We start from the raw sequence: 18,407 nt of genomic DNA on the forward strand, positions 1-18,407 counted from the left end.
TTTTCTCTTTGCACTTGTTTTACTTTTTATTATTTTCTTTTTTCATTTGTTTTATTTTTCATTTTATCATTTCGTTTTTATTATGTTACTTTATGATATCCCTTTATTTTATTTTCTAAAGAGATCGACTTATTTTTGAAAGCAAGAGAGCACAAGCAGGGGGAGCAGAGGGAGGGCTCCAGCGCGGGGCGCAGCTCGTGACGCGGGACTCGGTTTCGCCACCCTGAGAGCCCAACCTGAGCGGAAATCAGAACTGGACGCCGAACCGACTGAGCCACCCAGATGCCCCTATATTGCTTTATTTAGAAAATTCACACATTAAGACTTACTGAACCAATTTATTGGTTTTTTTTTAATCTCATTTCACTTTATTTACTTGATTGTTTTTGTAGGTCACCTTAATGTCCCCCATACGAGGCGCCGTCTTCCTGGCATTGTGCAGTCACCATCCTTTGTCCTCTGATCTGAGCATCCATCGTGGCTCCCCGCATCCCACAGGCGATGAGGGCCATCCGTGGGCTCCCCAGTCAGTGTGCAGGCGTCCAGCTGGTATCTGGGACCCCCTCACTGGCACGGTCTCCACCACATCCTGGCAGACAGCCTGGCCGTGTCTCCGCAGCCCTGCACACACCACCACTTACGACCGCTTTCCACAGCGCAGCTGCTGGAGTACGGACTTCTCCTCCGTGTGGACCTCACGTCAGTTTACCAAGTTCTCCGAAATTTCTCCCTGGTATGTCAATAGCAACGACCCTGAACAGGGATGCCTGTGTGGCTCCGTGGGAAATGACCCTGAGCCGAAAGCCCAGCACTACGAGGTTTCCTGCCTCTCGTGTTTACGGTTGTCTCCGAGGCCGGGGGTCTTTCGTGGCCTTTCAACAATATTTTCCACGTTTTATGGAGCCTGCAGTTCCTTGCATATCCGCTTCTCGGTACTCGGTAGCTTCTCTGCTCTTCTGGATGCTTTGTCCTCACTGGGACACCTTCTAAGGGGTCATCGCTGATGTGTAGAGTCACGGCGGGCTCTCGTCACTGCTGATGCATAGAGACACGACGCACGGCGGGATCTCTTCCCCGCTGACCTGCAGAGACGCTGCGGATGTCTGTGCACCACTCTGCGTCCAAGCCAACCTTCTCCAGGTGTCTTGAGATTTTCGTGTGGGTGATTAAAATGCCCGCATGTGATCAACACATGGCTTCTTCCTTTCCAATTCGAAGACGGACAGAGAGGAGGAAAACCGACATTGTGTACGTCTACAGGAACCTTTAATCGACCCACGTCTCTTGTGATTATCCCCATATTCAGCTAGTGATTGACATATGTATCTTACTCATTCATTTTGGCTTTAATGACATGCCCGGGTAGTGCTACTGCTTGTCCTGGTCCCCGTCGTAGGGTTTAGTCGATGGGAAGTTCCAGTCCAGCTTGCTTTGTTTCGGAGACATAAAGGCAGTCTTTGAAAAGTGGAAATTGCACCATTTACTTGATAATCTGTGAAAACCAGCTGGGACCTGTATGAAAAGGTCACATATCTGAATGCATGGTCACCCACTCATTTTCCGTTTCTCCTTGTCCTGACTCTTTTTGGCCCCAGTATGTGCCCCTACCTGTCTCTTGGGCCCTCTCTGATGCTTGATTTCATGAGCAAAGCCCAGATGGCAGCTGTAGGCCCTCCTGCAGCCTCTGCTTTCCTCCACCCACCGCCCCGGCAAGTCTGAGCTCAGCATCCGCTCACCATGCCTTGCCCGAGCCATGTCCCATTTCGGGGACAGCATCACCTGTCTGCAGGTGCAGGCAAGGCTCCAAGGGAGAGCTTTACACCGTTGTGACAAGACACCAGGCTTGTCCTGTGGGTGGGTGGGCCACGGGCTATATGACGGAGCCTGAAATGTCCTTGCACAGCCGCATGCACAGAAGCTGGAGGTAAGATGCAGAATGACCCTCGGGTGCAGAAGGGGGTCACAGGAGGGACAGGACGACCCACTACTAATCGCATTTGCTCAATTAGCGTGCAAGCAGCCCTGCTCAGACAGGATGCCCCATCCCAGCGGGGAGGATCTCCCCAGATCTTCCGTTAAGGCTATTACCTTAGTAATGAGATTGAGGGCTGAGACGGGCTGGAGACTAATGCCTACATTTCAAGGTCAGTGCGCACGTCCTCCCCTTTTGGAAGCAGAGTCCCGAACACGGGTCAGCAGAGGACTCCCATGTCCGAGCGGCTGGGAATGGACAGCCACCCCCTTGCACATCTCCAACCACTGGTGCGGCGTCCACGTTCGCCCGTCCAGGCCTGAGCGGTCCGTGTTCCTTGCGGGAAGACGTGAGATGCCAACTTGACAGAAGACAATTCCCACCACACGAGAAACAGAGAAAGGGTCTGCATGGACAGGAGTTGACCAAACACGAACCAGCTCATGGGTTTCTTGGCAGGGAGGCAAAAACATTCTCAGGTGTGTGCGTGCTGATGGCTGCCCCATCTCTGTGCCCAAAGATGCTGGATTGTGGCCTACAATTGTCAAAACGGACCACTAATGTTTTGTCCACAGCGTGGCCCGCCTGCCCATTTCCTGGGGTCCCCACGTCCCCAGGAAAGGACGAAGCACACATGGGGGTCGACCTGGAGCAGCCCCTCTGCTTCCCCCATGGAGAGATGCTCAGGGGATGAAAATCGGTCACAGTCAGAATCATGGATGTGTCGAGAGGATGAAGAACCCCACCGGGCCAGCCTGATGGCCACAAAGGACGTGTGAGTGACACGGACCCACCAGTCTGCAGACAGGACGCTTGGTGGCACGGCTCCCGCTGGAGGACCCACTGAGTCCCTCAGGCTCCAGCCACGAGTCCCTTGCACGTCTACGGAAACACCAGAGAAGCGCCGGGGTGAGCTTGGGAAGGTTGACACGCTGGTGAGCTAACGACCCACTCTCGCGTTGGGCTCCTTTCTCGAGGCTCGGGTCCCACAACACGATGGGGTGAAACACCGTGCGGAAGGTGACCCTTAGCTCGCAAAACCGTGGACATCAGTAGCACACAGGCACCAATGGGGGAACGTGTGTCCACAGACCCGCACCCGTGTCAGCCCGCAGCCCCGGAATCAGGCAGACGGCCTTCAGGATCTCATCCACAGTCCTGGACGGACTCTACTGGGCACATAAAGTGGGAAATCACAAGCCTGGTGGGTCAGCGCGAAGGTGACCGAGGCATTAGGTGGTTGGTTGCATCAATTCTAAAATCACATTATTGATTAATTTTATAGGAGGCCATTGTGGCAATGAAGACTCTGTGTGGGGTTGAATAATGTCCCCATAACGTTCCTGGACCCTTGGGAGGAGACGTCTCAGGACAAGGGGGTCTACAGATGGGATGAGTGAGCAGACGGGCCACAGGCAAAGAGGCAGGAGCAGCAGGTCCGCCTGGCCACAGGGCTGTGTGTGCCGGAGCCGGGGAAACATGCAGTGTGACCGGCGGGAACGTCTGTCCACCCCATCAGTGACAGGAAGGGCTTGTGCATTTTTGCATGCTCTCGTCCCCGAGCCAAACGAGGCTTCCTTCGACGTCTTCCCAAAGACGAGCCCCACGCATGGCGTCGGCACACCGGTTAGGCAGGTTCCACCGTAGAAACCGCAGATGGCCAGCGTCCGCAGAGAGCGGCACTGCGGGTGAATGCTGGCGGGAGAATGTGCGCTTTCTTCTCTTTCCTGACGGGAAGACACGGACAGAGCTGCCCCCGTGAGCCTGTCCGTCACGGGCCATCCAGATCCCGGTGTGCAGGATGGACAGAATCCCCGGCTCTTGGGATTTATGTTTTAAAGCAGACGGATTGTGAGCAAAGAGGTTGAAATGTCCGCGTCAGAGGGTTCTAATGTGCGGCGTGGAGAGACGCAGAGGAGGGTGCCTGGGTTTGGGGAGGGGGTGCGATTTTCTAATAGAGTGGTCGGGGGGCCTGCACATGTGAGTGCCAAGGCCGGCAGGCGACCAAGGGAAGAGCAGCCCAGGAAGAGGAATGGCAGGAGCAAAGGCCCAGGAGCAGCAGCACGTCTGACCTGTTCGGACAAGAAGAAAGGAGCAGGAGCAGGTGCAAAGGCCCTGGGGCAGTGGCACGTGTGACCTGCTTAGGGAAGAGGAAAGGCCCTAGGGCAGCGGCACGTCTGACTGTTCAGAGAGCAAAGGAGCATGGGCAGGTGCAAACGCCCTGGGGCAGCAGCATGTGTGACCTGCTCAGAGAGGAAGGAGCAAGGGCAGGTGCAAAGGCTCTGGGGCAGTGGCATGTGTGAGCTATTCACAGAAAAGCAAAGGAGCAGGCACAGGTGCAAAGGCCCTGGGGCAGCAGCATGTCTGACCTGTTCAGACAACAGGAAAGGAGCAGGAGCAGGTGCAAAGGCAGCATGTGTGACCTGCTCAGAGAAGAGCAAAGACCCCGGGGCAGTGGCGTGTGTGACCTCAGAGAAGAGCAAAGCAGCACGGGCAGGTGCAAAGGCCCTGGGGCGGCAGCATGTGTGACCTGCTCAGAGAAGAGCAAAGGCTCTGGGGCAGTAGAATATATGATCTGTTCAGAGAAGAGCAAAGGCCTAGGGCAGCATTGCACATGACCTGTTCACAGAAGAGCAAAGGAGCAGGGGGAGAGAAGGGGAGGAGGGGCGCTGGGTGTGGCAAGCGGGTGTGATTTTCTAGCAGCCTGGTCGGGGAGGCCCTGACCATGTGGGTGCCAAGGGAAGCAGGTGACCAAGGGAAGAACAGTGTAGGAAGAGAAACAGCAGGTGCAAATGCCTCGGGACAGCAGCCCATGTGAGCTGTTCAGAGAAGAGCAAACAAGCAGGGGCAGGTGCAAAGGTCCTGGGGCAACAGTGTGTCTGACCTGTTCAGAGAAGAGCAAAGGAGCAGGGGCAGGTGCAAAGGCCCTGGGGCGGCAGCATGTGTTGCGCGGTCAGAGAAGAGCAAAGACCCCGGGGCAGTGGCATATGTGAGCTCAGAGAAGAGCAAAGGAGCAGGAGCAGGTGCAAAGGTCCTGGGGCAGCAGTGCATGTGACCTATTCAGAGAAGGGCAAAGGAGCCCCCAGAGGACAGAGCAAACAGCAGGAGGAGGGAAGAGGAGGACGGCTGGAGAGGTCCCAGAGGGCTCTGCAGACTGCTGCACAGCCCCACCCCAGACAGAGCCCAGTGGAGTGTTGCCAGCAGGGAACCCCCCCGGCACACCTCATCCCGGGATGGTCCTCACAGCCGCCCTTCCCCCCTGTGGCCTCCCCGACGAGACGCGATGGCTCAGGCGCTTGCCCCATGTGCACACACTACAACACGTCCCGATCGGGGCCTGCACCTGGGTTTGGACGGGTCGGTGGCCACGTGGCGCACACGGAGCCCAGCACAGGGTATCGGCACAGGGGCTCCTGCGGGGAACGGTGACGCCCAGAGCAGTGGGGTGTCGGGGAGCGAGAGGGAAGGGCAGGAGGAGGCCGGGCGCCCGGCCAGCATCAGCGCGCAGCCTCGGATGGACGCCCGCCTCAGCAACCCGGTGGTCCGTCACCCCGCGTCTGGGCTGCGGGCGCTGGAATACTAATGCCGGGGTCGGGGCTTATGAACAACAGTCGTGCATTCCTCACGGTCCCGGCGTGAACGTCCGAGATCCAGATGCAGGCGGACTTGGGGTCCGGGGAGGACTTGCGTCTGTTCACCGAGGAGAAGCCCGGGGGCCCCAGGGGTCTCACAGGACAGGTGTCCTGCTGGTGGGGCCGCACCGTCATGGGCGAATCCTACCCCCCCCCCCCCAAGGCACCACCTGCTAATCCCACCACCCTGGGGATCAGGATTCAGACCTGAATCTCGGGGACACACACGCTCAGGCACTGGCCATCGTGCTGCAGCGGTGGGGGGTGATGTGAGCCCGGGGGCCGTGCCAGACGGGGACGGCAGCAGAGGCGGCCCCCTGCAGGGGTGTGCACAGGATCTGGGCAGAAGCCGCGGTGGGAAGGCGACTACGTTCTGCAGGACACCGGTGACAGCCTGTGTGTCCGGCCCGCTGGCCACAGGGGGGCCGCCTGGAACACAAAGAGGGACCTCCGGCTCCCCGCTGTGCACCTGGTCAGTGGGGTCGCTCCACCCCCTTCCCCGCCTCGGGGTTCACCTGTCCTTCCCCAGCCCCGTGGGACGCAGGGGGGCAGGGGCAGGCAGTGACCCTGCAGAGCTGGGGAACGAGGCTTATCCCGGGGCAGAAGCAGGGGAGGACGACGCCGTGTGGACCCTCCGACCGGCCAGGTGGGAGCCTGCAGGGTACGCTCACCCCCTGTGCTGCCGGCACATGTGCAGGGCTGAGACCGGGCCCCGTCCGGCAGCAGGACTGTCCCAGACTGCCCTGCGCACAGCGCATACCACCCGACCTGCTCGCACACATGCATGTTATCTCCTGTTTCCCCAAAAACGCAAGCAGGGAGGAAACATTTTAAAGGAAGTCCGGCTGCCGTCCTCAGAATGGGTCCCGAGCCCCCCCCCCACCCCTCGCCCCGTGACCCCTGACGCCCTCAGGTCTAGAGAACATCCCTGCCCCGCTCCTCCCTCCGGGCACAGCTGAGGGACACGTCGCCCCGCCGGCGGCCCCTGGCGTCCGTGCAGGGACAGTCAGTAGCAACGGCGTGACGGGGTGCCAACCCAGGTGAGCCCAGATGCTGTCCTTCGTGTCAGTCCGCGGTGACCCCTCTCTCACCGCAGAACAGGGGTGGGGGGGCGGCTCAAAACCAGGCACTCGGGTTCTGGGTCCACATTCGGGGTGGTGTCGCTTTGGGGCCTGCTGAAATACATACTACAGCAGGACGAAGTATCTTTGCCCTTTAAAGGGCAGAACGTGGCCTGAGGGGCACCCTGTTGCCTCAAGCCACGACCCTTTGCCTCCTGACACCCTGTGATGTTGGGGGCGGGGGCGAGGCCTCCACCATCGACCGTAACGGAGCCCCTCCCGCTTCCCAACATGTTCCTCGGTTCCCCATCTGCCTCTACAGGGACTTGAGAACAAGGAAAACCGCCCAGAGTGAAAAGGAGCGTCCCGAATGACCCACGTCCGTTCGCCCTAGACAGGACCGTCCTTAACGTGCCGGCGCCCGCGAACAGCGCGGAATCACGCAAGGCCAGCGGGCAGCACGGCGAGGACAGTGTGCCCCAGCGCTATTACGGGGATGTCAGCGCAGCCACGGTCAGTCACCGACAGACGCAGCAGGCCCACGGGCGGTGAGGGCGGAACGGCCTGGACAGCACGGTGACCCGTCCGTGCACCTTCCCTGGCGCCCAGGGCTCGGACGTCCATGGAGAGCAGGGGAGGGGGTTACTGAAACCCAGATTCCCGGTAGGTCTTTCCCACCCTGGAGGTCTGGGGCTGGCATTCTCCAGCTTTCCTGCCGCTCTCCGGCTCCTGCACGGCCACGTGGATACATCCCCTGGTCCCCGGAGGCCACACACTGCCCGGTGACACATCCCCTGCCCTCTCTCTGTGACCTCTTGCCTTGTTCCAGGCTTCTGCCAGGTTCCTTCTTGGCCTGTTCCAGGTCGACACCTGTGGCCAGAAGCCATGTCCGCAACCTTGCTCTCTGCAAGCCTTCATCACGTCGTGCCCAGTTTAGAGCCCTCCGACCTGTCCTTTCCAAGTTGGAAGTGACCCGATCCATGCATTCCTGTTCTATGCGAACACCTCCCCGACCCCAGAACAGACCGCGTCTGTTCCCACTGTCCAGACCATCCTGGAGAACATCGGTCACGGAAACCCACCTCCCCGAGCTCAGGCAGAAGCTCCCCACACCCGAGACCTACCCCCCCCAAATCTCCGAGACTTCCCAACACCTGGCCGCAGGATGTCCTGAGCCCGCGACTAAGGAACACTCAGAGCTGGGCTACAGGGGTCGCAACGGGATTTCTGGGAAGCCCGTCCAATGCCTGAGCTCCTCAGCACACTTGCATCCTGGCCTCAGCAGGCGACAGACCAGACGGAAGCCGCACCAGTTATAGACCAACGCGGGTCTGCGGTGTCCATCCTGGTCAGGGACGCGGAACTGAGCTGGGGGACAGGAGGCCTGCGGCCGCCATCCGAGCGCAGACAAGATCTGCGTGCCCTTGAAACAGGGCCGGACAGGGGCACTGCTCCGGTGTGGGGTCCCACAGCGGAGCCGGCCCCTCCCTGCTCCAAGTCGAGGTGAGACAAGGTCCACTGTACCTTCAGTCACCTGTAAAACCGGCTCTTTGGTTCTAAAAACGCTGCTTTTGCGAACTTGCTAAAAGTGAGCTCAAACAAACGGAAGTCTTCGCAGGACCCAGGACTCTCCTCTTTCACGGGGTTATTTTACAGGGACAACCGTGCTGTGAAGGGCCGCGTTGCCTGTCAGCGGTTCTCAATTAAGCCCGTGTTTCTATCAGTTCCCAATCTGCCAAATGAGGCTCCGTTCTGTAACAGCCCAAAGAGCTCAAACACACAAAAAAGTACGCAAAATATCAGTTCATTGGAAAAAGATTTTATTCCACAAAAAATGCAAACTGGAGTAAACACCGTCTTTCCTAACGCAAACATTACAGCTATTTTTAAGTATTTCTTGAGCTTCACTTGGAGAAGCGAATGATTATAAAATTTAACAAGTTTTTAAGCCTTAAATCTGTTTGAAATGTTCCAAGTAAAAATAATTTAGCAAAACGGCTTCTTAAAAAAACCACACACGCTAACCTCGACTAGAAACCAAAGCCCCGCACCGACCTTCCTTGATGCGTAACGACCAGTTTGCAGCGCGGATGCTTCCGGAGCGAAGGGGCGGGACACCGAGTCGGACCGCGGCTGGAGGCGGCACGGGTGAGCGCCGAGCTCCAGGACTCACCTGGCGCCACGCGGGACCGCACGCGCCAGACCGCCGGCTTCTCCCGCCGTCCGCCAACCGCGCTTCCCAATCACTTAAAATTACAAAAGGAAAAGGACACAAAAGCGCCAGGGTGCGGCTTTTTCAAATTCTCGGGGCCCTGTGGAACCCCGGCTGTCCGTCCTTGCCAGTCTGTCCCCAGACGACGGGCCTGCGCGCACGTGTCCCCGCTGCCGGCCAGGGCGCCTCTCCGGCTGGAGACAGACCGGTGACGTTAAAGCTATCGGATCAACAGTTCTGAGGGAAAACTAAAGGTAGCGACTGCGGACGGCGCGCTCGAAGAGGGCCAGCGGGTGTTGACGAAGGAGACGCGGGACGCGTGGCCCCCCTGCGTGGCTGGCTCCTGGGCGCCGTGCTGCGCGGAGGCCGGGCGGAAGGGGAGCCGGGAAGCGCCACGGTCCGGATCTTGGCCCCGCGGCCGCACGGGACAGCACCACGCATTACCTGTTCCAGGTGCTGCGGTGCCGGCTGGGGGACCCTGAGCGCGACCTGTCCCGCTCGCTGCGGCGATGGCGGCTGCGCTTCCGGCCCGAGCCGGCCCTGCGGTCTCGGCTCCTCTCCCGGCGGCTGGACCGCTCTCTGCTGGGCGACCTGCGGGACCGGCTGTGCGCGGGGCTCGCGCTCCGCCGCGGAGGGCTGTCGTCCTGGCGCGAGCGCTTCTTGTGCTGCCGCCGCTCCTTCCGCGCCTGCCTCGCGTCCTCCCGACTGCCCGCTCGCCGCGGCCGGCTCCGCTCCCGCTTGTGCCGCTCGTCCTCCGCGCGGCCCCCGCTGGCCCGGCCTCGGCTCCCACTGGGCTCCCGGTTGCACTTGTCTTGCTCGGAACGGATGTCCTTTTTGGGCGCGTTCTGGTCCCAGGCGGCGGGCAGGCCCTTGGGCTGCTGGTTGTTGTCGGGAATGCAGGCGAGGACGCCGGGGCACCTCTTGTCCGGGGACGCGTCGCCTGCGGCGGCGAGGCGAGAATCGGGGCCTTCCTTGCACGGGGCCTCCTCGGGGACGCTCCCGGTCCCGTTCCTGGGCGCGCCGTCGCTCTCCGGGCGCGGCGGGGTGTCCTTCGGCGTGTCGGGGGGCGGCTGGCCCCCCAGCGGGTGCAGGGCGGCGGCGCCCACGCAGCCGGCCGACACGGTCTGCAGGATGTCCAGCACGGGCTGCAGCAGCTGCGCGTGGGAGAGCGCGAGCTCGTCGCGCGCGCGCGGGTCGTCCGCCTTCTTGCTCAGCAGGATGCTCAGCAGCCGCTCCCGCAGCTCGCGCTCCTTGCGCTGCAGCCCCAGCGCGCGCTCCTTCTCCTCCTCCACGCGCCGCAGCTCCGCCTCCTGCCGCCGCCGCCGCTCCTCCAGCTGCTGCAGCCGCAGCGACGCGTCCTTCCGCTCCTGCTCCTGCAGCTTCGCGGCCTGCGGCACAAAGGGGAAGGCGGCACGTGGACCTCTGGACGCCCCCCGCGCTCCGAGGAGGCGCTGGGTTTGCGGGGGGCCCGAGGCCTGGGGGATGCGGGTGGACGCTCCGGCCGGAGTGCGGCCCGCCCAGTCCCGACAGCGCCCGGGCCGCCGTGCGCCCGAGAGAGAAGGAACCCCGTGGCGAAGCAACAGCGGCACAGCCCCCGGGGCGGGCATTTTGGGTGGGGCCCGACCTCTCCGAGGCGCGCATGGGGCCTGCTGGGAGGTCGCACGCGGTCACCAGCTACAGGGAGCTGAGATGAGGCGGACACACGCTGCCGCGGCCTCCGCGGGAGGTGCGGGGCCTGGCCTGGGTGCGCGTCTTCAATATTCACCATGAAACAGGAGCTGAGCTGCCGCGTCTCAGCGCGCCTGCCAGTCTCCTTCCCAGGGACTGATCACAACTGTAATTAGACAACAGGTTAGGGGGTCGCCCCGCGCCCCACTCTGCGGGGGCACGCGGCCTGCCGGAGCACAAGCAGCGCCGGGCGAGGTCCCCGCGTGGGCCCGGCCCCCGGCTCGCCGGAGTCACCGGCCGGGCCTCCGGAAGGAGCAGAGCAGGCAGGAGGAACGAGGAGATGCTCAGCTCTGAGACCCTCATCCATCGGGCACCCGCCGAGACCTGCGCGGTCCACGGCTGCGGAGGAGGGACGTGGCCCACCCAGGCTCCGTCTGCGCCCTCAGCTCCCCACGGTGCCAACGGGCCCCTCTATCGCCAGGCTCAGCCCACAGCCTCCCACCGCTCCGGGCCACTGGCTTGCGGGGTCACAGGAAAACCCGCCCTCCCGCCAGACCCAGGCAGAGCACCTGCAGGGGGAGGAGAGCCACAGGGGCCGGGGGACCCTCACTGAACTCGGCTGCTCCCTGGGTCCGCGGGGAAACGGGGACCTTACACCCCTGCTCCCCGAGGGCTCTCGGGACCGTGCCACAGACGGGCACACACATCACACGGACTCAAAGCTGTGCGAGCTCTGCCAGACGGGAACATTCTAGAACCTGGACCGAGGCAGGAAGGCCCCCGACACCAGGAGACCGTGTCCCCGACTGTACTGACGCTCATCGTCACCCCGTAGCGGCAGCCGGCGGTGGGAACAGGTCGGTGACGCCAGCCCCCGGTCAGAAACAGCGGACGGCGGCCCGGAGCGAGGCGGCGGCTCCCCGGCTGCCCGACAAGCCCGCCCAGCGCCCCCATCCCACCCCCCGCGCGCCCCGCACCTTGGCCCTGCTGAGCAGCTCGGCGATGAGGCGGATGGACTGCAGGTTGCGCTGGGCCAGCAGCAGCTTGCGCTCCTCCAGCCGGATCTTCTCCTGCAGCTGCTTCTGCTCCTGCGCCTGCAGCTTCTCCAGCTTCTTCTGGCTGCGGCGCAGCTCGCGGTCCCGCTGCTTCTGCTCCCGCCGGCGCAGCTTCTCCTCGCGCTTCCGCTCCCGCTCCAGCTCCTCCAGCTGCTTCTGTTTCCTGCGGGAACACGCCGACCGCTCCCGTGACCGCTCCCGTGAGCAGGGAGCGGCCGCGGCGGTGCGCGGTACCCGGCCACGCGGGGGCTGCACGCCGGGGGATGGCGCGGGTGTCCGAGCGCGAGCACGCGCGCACGTTTTAACCCCGTTCCCACACTCGGGCTCCGCTCAACCCAGGGAACTGGAGAAACGGACACGCACGCAGACCACGGGTTTTCAGAACCTTCCGAGGGACGGTCCTGCTGACCAGCCTCAGCCACGGAGGAAACAACGGGAGGGTCGGACACAGAAACTCTGGGTTTGAACGAGGCCCACCAAGAGCTGCAGAGGCCCACGACGGCCTGGGAACCTCCTGCCACAGCGCCAGCGGGCCGGCCAGGCAGGACTGACCCCTGGGGCCCCCGATACACAGCATTCCTGCCACAAAGGGGAGGCGGCACATGAGCAGACATGGGGGCAAAGCCCATACCCCCGGGCAAAGGCAGGGGGTGGACAGGGCCATCAGGAGACACACGGTCCAGCGCCTGCAGCACGCCAGCCCATAGGACAACCCGGCACACACGCCCCGGACTCACTGCACATGGTTGTCGGCTCAGACACCACCTTTGGCTCAGGATAGAAGGGCTCAGCATGCACACCGCGCTGGCACATGCTCCCAGGGCACAAACCCATGGCTGGGGCTCCGCAAGCAGGCCATAGGGCGCCGCGGAAACAGCAGGATGCACAAGTGCACAGTCCCAGACAGAGTTCTGGAAGCATTTTACTAAGGGAAAGACTAAACGCAGAAAACCGTGTACCCGGGGATCCCGCCTGTGTGGTATTCCAGGAAAGACAAAGCCACAGTGACAGAAACCGAGGACAGCGTGCCCCGCGGTGTCTCTCCTGGACCGAGGGTCCCTAAAAGCGCGCTCTCCGGTACAGAAACGGTCATGTCGCCAAGAGGAACCACGCACACACGGCAGGTTGTTATAAACCAAACCCACGCCCACAGCCACCGGTTAGATCCTTTGTTTCTGGCAGAGGGAGGGGTCCCCAAAAAGAGGATCCAAATGCAACCAGGAGAGCTGCAGAGACACCAACAGGGCAAGTCTGCAAACCATGGGGTATGTTTCCACGGCAACCTCAGCGGCACTCCGGCCTCAAAACTGGTCAAATAACCGAGACACAGGACAGAGCTGAAAACTGCCCTGAGGAGACAGGACGCACGAGGAGCCCAGGAGGCAGCCAAAACCCTGTAGAGCAGCCCCACAGCCAGGGTGACGCCACACCGCGGAGAACGCGCACCCAACAGGACGGACGGGCAGGCAAACCCTTCGCGGCCCAGCAAGGACGGGGCGGAGCGTGGGACTGGGCACTCCCACTGGCCAGTGGGGCAAGGGGCGGGGCCTCCGCGGGCACCGAGAGCCGCCCAGTGTCCAGACCCCACCAGTGCCGAGAGCCGCGGGTCCGAGCAGCCTGAGGCGTCCTGCCGGCGGGCACTGCTCTGAGCAGGGGCGGAGCCGGAGGCCCAGGGGCTGGTCGCCTGCCAGAGCGGGACAGCCACCCATCACGCTCCACCCGTCTGAGACTCACAAGGGGCCAAGTGAACATGCGCCAGTGACCGAGGCTGGACGGGCGCCAAGGCTGCGCGAGGCCGGCCCGCACACTCGGGCCGAGAAAGGGCCACAGCCGGCAGTAGCAGCGGGCTCCGCGGGGCCGGCCTGGCCCCCTCCCCTCGCAGCCCTCACCTCTAACGAGCACTCGGTGAGCTCAGCAGAGGCACTGGCTGCGCCCGACAGCCCGCCGCCCCCCATCCGGAACCATCAGTCCTCATCACGCCTCCAGCCCAGACAGACAGAGCAGCCTGTCCTCCGGGAGTCCCCGCCTCTTCTGGGGGTGAAGGTCCAGGACACGGTGCCTCTAGTGAGACCCCGGTGCCTCCTGAGAGGGTGTGGGGAGGAGCTCAGGTGTGGGGGTCAGGCTCCGTGCTCGGGGGGACAAGGCCTGGGCGGCCGTGCTTGCAACAGGTCAGAAGTCTGACGGAGCCTCCCGCCTGGCCCTTTCCCAGGAGCCCAGGGACACAGGGACAGGGGCTCAGGGTAAGACCCCCACCACCAGCCTCGGGTGCAGTGTGTGCACGACGAGCCCCAGGTATTGGCCGCACTCTGGGGCGGAGTCTCCGGTCCCAGCCATGCCCCACACACGGCCCGCACGTCCTGCCCGGCCATCAAGGCACCTCTCCCTGGTAAACGACACGGAGCCAGGGCAGGAGTAATACACGTGGGGTGCACCCGCGGCCCCACAGACGGACCCGGCAGCAAAATCTCAGTCCAGAGTCGACTATGCGTCCAAGTCCGGGTGAAGGCGCCCCCAGCCGCAGGGGAAGGTGGACTGCCCTCTACGCACATGCAATCCCCAAGACCGCTAACGGGGAACGCGGCCCCATCAGACGCACCCTGCCCGGACACCCGGCAGCACACGGAACACAAACCACGGGTGGGAAACACACCAAAACCTGCCAACAGCAGGGGTGGCAGAACATAGAGAACACCCCAAAACGACGGGGCGCCACAGCTGCGCGTCCTTCCACAGCACAAGAACGTGGACGGGCAGCGACAGTGAGCGGGCGCATCCCCCATGCCTGAGCGGCCCGAGAGCCCAGCGACGACAGCCTGGCCACAGAAACCGCTTCCCCTGGAATGCGGCCTAGGTTACCAAGCGTCCAGTCCCTGTCGCGAGCGGAGCTTCGGCCCGAGTGCACGGCGGCCCCAACAAGGGATGCTGTGCAGGGACAGCATGGCCCAGGCCTCCGGTGGCACGTGCATGGACGCACAGCGGGATGCGTACACACCCCGGACATACACGGAGAAGCGCGCACGGAGACACGCACACTCAGATGGCACGGAGACGCGCGCACGGAAACGTACGCACGGAGAAGCACACATGGAAACGCACGCAGAGACACGCTCACTCAGATGGCACGGAGACGCGCACACGAGAACACGCACAAGGAGACGCGCGCACGGGAATACGCGCAAGGAGACGCGCTCACTCAGATGACAGAGAGGAGCACACAGAGACGCGCACACGGGAACACGCACAAGGAGACGCGCTCACTCAGATGGCACGGAGACGCGCACACAGAGACGCGCACACGGGAACGCGCGCAAGGAGACGCGCTCACTCAGATGGCACGGAAACGCGCGCACAGAGAAGCGCACACGGGAACACGCGCACGGAGACGTGCTCACTCAGACGCATGCACGCGGGGGCCCGCGCGCGCACACCGACCTCTCCTCGGCGCGCTGCCGCTCCTCCGCCTCCTTCTCACGGCGCTTCTGCTCCTCCCTCTGCTGCTCCAGCTCCTGCAGCTTCTGCCTCTCCAGCTGCCGCTTCTTAATGGACGCGTCGCTCAGGTGCTTGGTGGAGTCGAAGGAGACCTTCCGGGGGCGAACAGCACAGAGCACAGTGACCCGTGAGCACGCTTCAGACCCGCAGCCGGAGCTGCCCTATAGCACAGGACGCCCGCGTTCCAGAAACCCCGCACTCAACAGCGGGGGCACCCAGGACATGGGGCCTGGACCCCTGGGGCGCGTCCGAGCGGTCGCAGCCACTTGGCAGCTCAACACGGAGCTCCCCGGCCGATGGGGGCGTGGGGGGTGGTGTGGAGCGTGCAGGACACAGATGCGACTGCCTGCTCCGATGGTCGGGAAAGAAGGTCCCCATTATCCAAGAGAGCGTGTCCCCTCCCCCAAGGACCTCCCCCGTGGACCGACGCCAGCAGGCCAGCCGCCACGGGGCCTCCGCTGCGTGAACGAGGGCTGCCCACTGGCCCGCGGCCCCCGAACCCGCCACGGGACCTGCCCCAGACGGTGCCCGGGCCAGGGCAGGCGCTGGGCCGGGCTCACCTTGATGTTGCAGGCCACGGCCTTGCCGTCCTCCCCCTTGTACATGAGCTTCATGCCGCGCAGGGCGCTCATGGCCTGGATGAAGCCCACGTACTCGCGGTACTGCACGTAGGCCTCGAAGTTCAAGTGTCCCCCGAAACTGAAGGTGTGGAAGTTGCGGCCGGTCATCTCCTCCCGGTAGGGGTCCAGCATGGGGATGTCCACGTTGCGGATCTCCCCGAACTTCTCGAACACCTTGACCAGCACCTCCTCGCTGGGCTTCTCAGAGCCTGACTCCTTGAGGGCGAACCACCTGCAGGGCAGGCCCTCCAGGTGGATGGTGTCCGGCCGCTCCCCGGGCAGCGTCTCGTTCATGTCCTTGGCGTCGCGGAAGAAGGAGTCCCAGTCGTGGCGCGTCGGGAAGTCGATCTTGAACTCGGCGGCGCGCACCTTGAGGATGTCGGAGAAGCCGCTGAGCTTAATGGTCTTGCCGTCCAGGCAGGCCAGGAAGGACTTGACCAGGCTCTTGTTCTCCACCTCGCCCTCGAAGCGGATGAAGTCCATGGTGCTCTTGGAGATGCGCAGCGTGGAGAACTGGTGGTTGTGCACCATGCCCTTCAGCCGCTCCATCACCTCCCAGTTGGAGATGGACTTGCCCGGCTGCTTCAGCTGCGGCAGCGCCACGCTGATGGTCATCTTCGTGATGGGCTTCAGGTACAGGCCGTACGGGGGGCACAGCTCCACCGCCTCAGACGTGTCGTGCACGATGGTGGCCGCGGCCATAGCCGGAACCGTGGGCCTGGAACACCAACAGGGGCGGTCAGGGCAGCGGGCCTGGGACACCAGGGTGCCTGCCCACCTCTGCCCAGGAGCGGGGCTCGAGCGCACGGGACGCCACCATCTCCCAACCCCGTGTTTTGTGCGGCTGGGGTTTTTTTGTTTTTTTTGTTTTTTTTTTGAATCAGAGAAAAAAGAAACCCAGGCTGCAGAAAACTTCCAGGAGGAGCCTTGGGTCACCCAGCGCGGCAGCAGCCCTCCCAAGGCCGCGGAGGGAGCGCAGCCAGCAGCTCCACTCCCCTGCAGGGGGAGAGGCTGCGGACTGGAGGACTCGGGACAGGCAGGAACTCAGCTGCAGACGCCCGGAGGGTCTGCGCAGGCAGAGGCCCGAAGGAAACAGGAAGTTTCTGGCCCCAGTGTCCGCTTCAACAACTCCACTGCGGCTCATGGACCCTTCGCGTCTGCCGTAAAGTAACAAGCAGAGAAGGGCCCGTGCAGCCTGCGCGCTCCCGTGCAGCCTGCGCGCTCCCGTGCAGCCTGCGCGCTCCCGCTCCCGTGCGCACCTGCCCTCCTCCTGGCCTCCTGCCCTCCCCCGAGGCAGCACCCTCCTACTGGTCCGACCAGTGCCACTTCCGGAAAGCCCAGCTCCAGCAGGAACCCAAACAACACTGGCAGCTGCCGCCCCAGCTGCCGCCCCCGCCCCCTGCCGGGAGCCTTCCCACAAGGCCTGAGGCTCAGCCTGGGCCTTCTCCCCCACAGAGGGGCTGGTGCATAGCAGAAGAGGCACCTGGCTGGGTCTAGGGGTAGGGGGGCCCCACACAAAGGGCTGACGCAGGGCAGTCGAGCCCCCCCAGCCCAGTCTAAGGGACTGAGGGACTCTGGGCCGACTTGTGACCCAAGACCTCCCCCAGCGTGGTCCCCATGGCCTCAGCTACCCCTAGTCCAGGCCCCCCCTTCGTCAACCCTGCAGCCCGATGACCTCCAGCCCCTCCGGCTGCCCCTGGGCCCAGGGACTGGCCTCCACTGGTCAGGGCTCTCCACAGCCCCGCCGGCACCCTCAGCTTCCCCCAGCACCAGGGACAACCACAGTCCTCCACCCGTTTACCCTCTATGACCTGCCGCTGCCCCCAGGACCGCCCGGGGTCTCTAGGGCCCTCTGTGCCCTCAGGAGCCCCAGATCCCTCCGCCAGGGAAGGCCTGTTTCTGCTCCCAGGATCCCTGCGGTCCCTAGCCCCCTCAGAAGGTGACCCTTGGACATGCTCCTCCCGTTGCAGCCCACCACCCTCAGGAACCCCAGGCCACAGGAGCCAGCACCCCCCTCAGCTTCCCAGTGTCCTGACCGGGGGCCACCAGTCCCAGAGACCCCAGGCACCAGCTCCCAGAGCCCCCAGCACCCCCATGCCCCACCCCCTGGTACCCCCACCTCTAGCAGACCCCAGCCCCCCATCCATCCCCCTCCCTCCCAGACCCTTCCTGCTCCTGTGTCCAAGCCCCCATCCCAGACCACTGGTTCCGAAAGACCCCGCAGGTAGCAGGCCCGGCAAGCCCCAGGGATCCCCGGCGTCACAGAACACTGGCCCTCCGGGACCTCCAGCTCCCTGGAGCCCCCGGCCTTCACAGCCCTCGTCCTGGCCGCTGGCCGCAGAGACACGGCAGGCGCCAGCCCCCGCCCCCCGGCCCCTAGCTGCTGGCATCCCCAGCCCTCACGGGCCGCCAGCTCCCCAGAGCTCCCAGTTCTCAGACATCCCCGCCCCCCCGCCGGAGCCCCCGGCCCTGACAGACCCGGCCCCTGCAGCCCCCAGAGCCCCCGGTCCTCGCAGATCTAGGCCCCCCCAGAACCTCCTGTTCTCAGACTCCCGCCCCTCACAACCCCCACAGCCCTCAGAACCCCCGACCCTCGAAGACCCCCAGAGCCCCCAGTTCTCGCAGACCTGGGCCCCCCAGAACCTCCTGTCCTCAGACTCCCGCCCCTCACAACCCCCACAGCCCTCAGAACCCCCGA

The 18,407-nt window shown here is 63.5% G+C and overlaps 1 protein-coding gene across 1 annotated transcript; it reads right to left on the minus strand.

Annotated features, from left to right (window-relative positions):
* Positions 1–9,220: 9,220 nt before the first annotated feature.
* Positions 9,221–16,461, minus strand: AKAP17A (A-kinase anchoring protein 17A). The gene is made up of 4 exons (XM_059386271.1): positions 15,650–16,461; positions 15,033–15,181; positions 11,523–11,763; positions 9,221–10,265 (listed from the first exon to the last, which is right to left on the minus strand). The coding sequence occupies exons 1-4, from the start codon at positions 16,409–16,411 to the stop codon at positions 9,318–9,320; spliced, it is 2,100 nt and encodes a 699-aa protein (XP_059242254.1). The 5' UTR covers positions 16,412–16,461; the 3' UTR covers positions 9,221–9,317.
* Between the last annotated feature and the right edge of the window lie 1,946 nt (positions 16,462–18,407).

The sequence above is a fragment of the Mustela nigripes genome, chromosome X (assembly GCF_022355385.1).
Source record: "Mustela nigripes isolate SB6536 chromosome X, MUSNIG.SB6536, whole genome shotgun sequence".
NCBI classification, from domain to species: Eukaryota; Metazoa; Chordata; class Mammalia; order Carnivora; family Mustelidae; genus Mustela; species Mustela nigripes.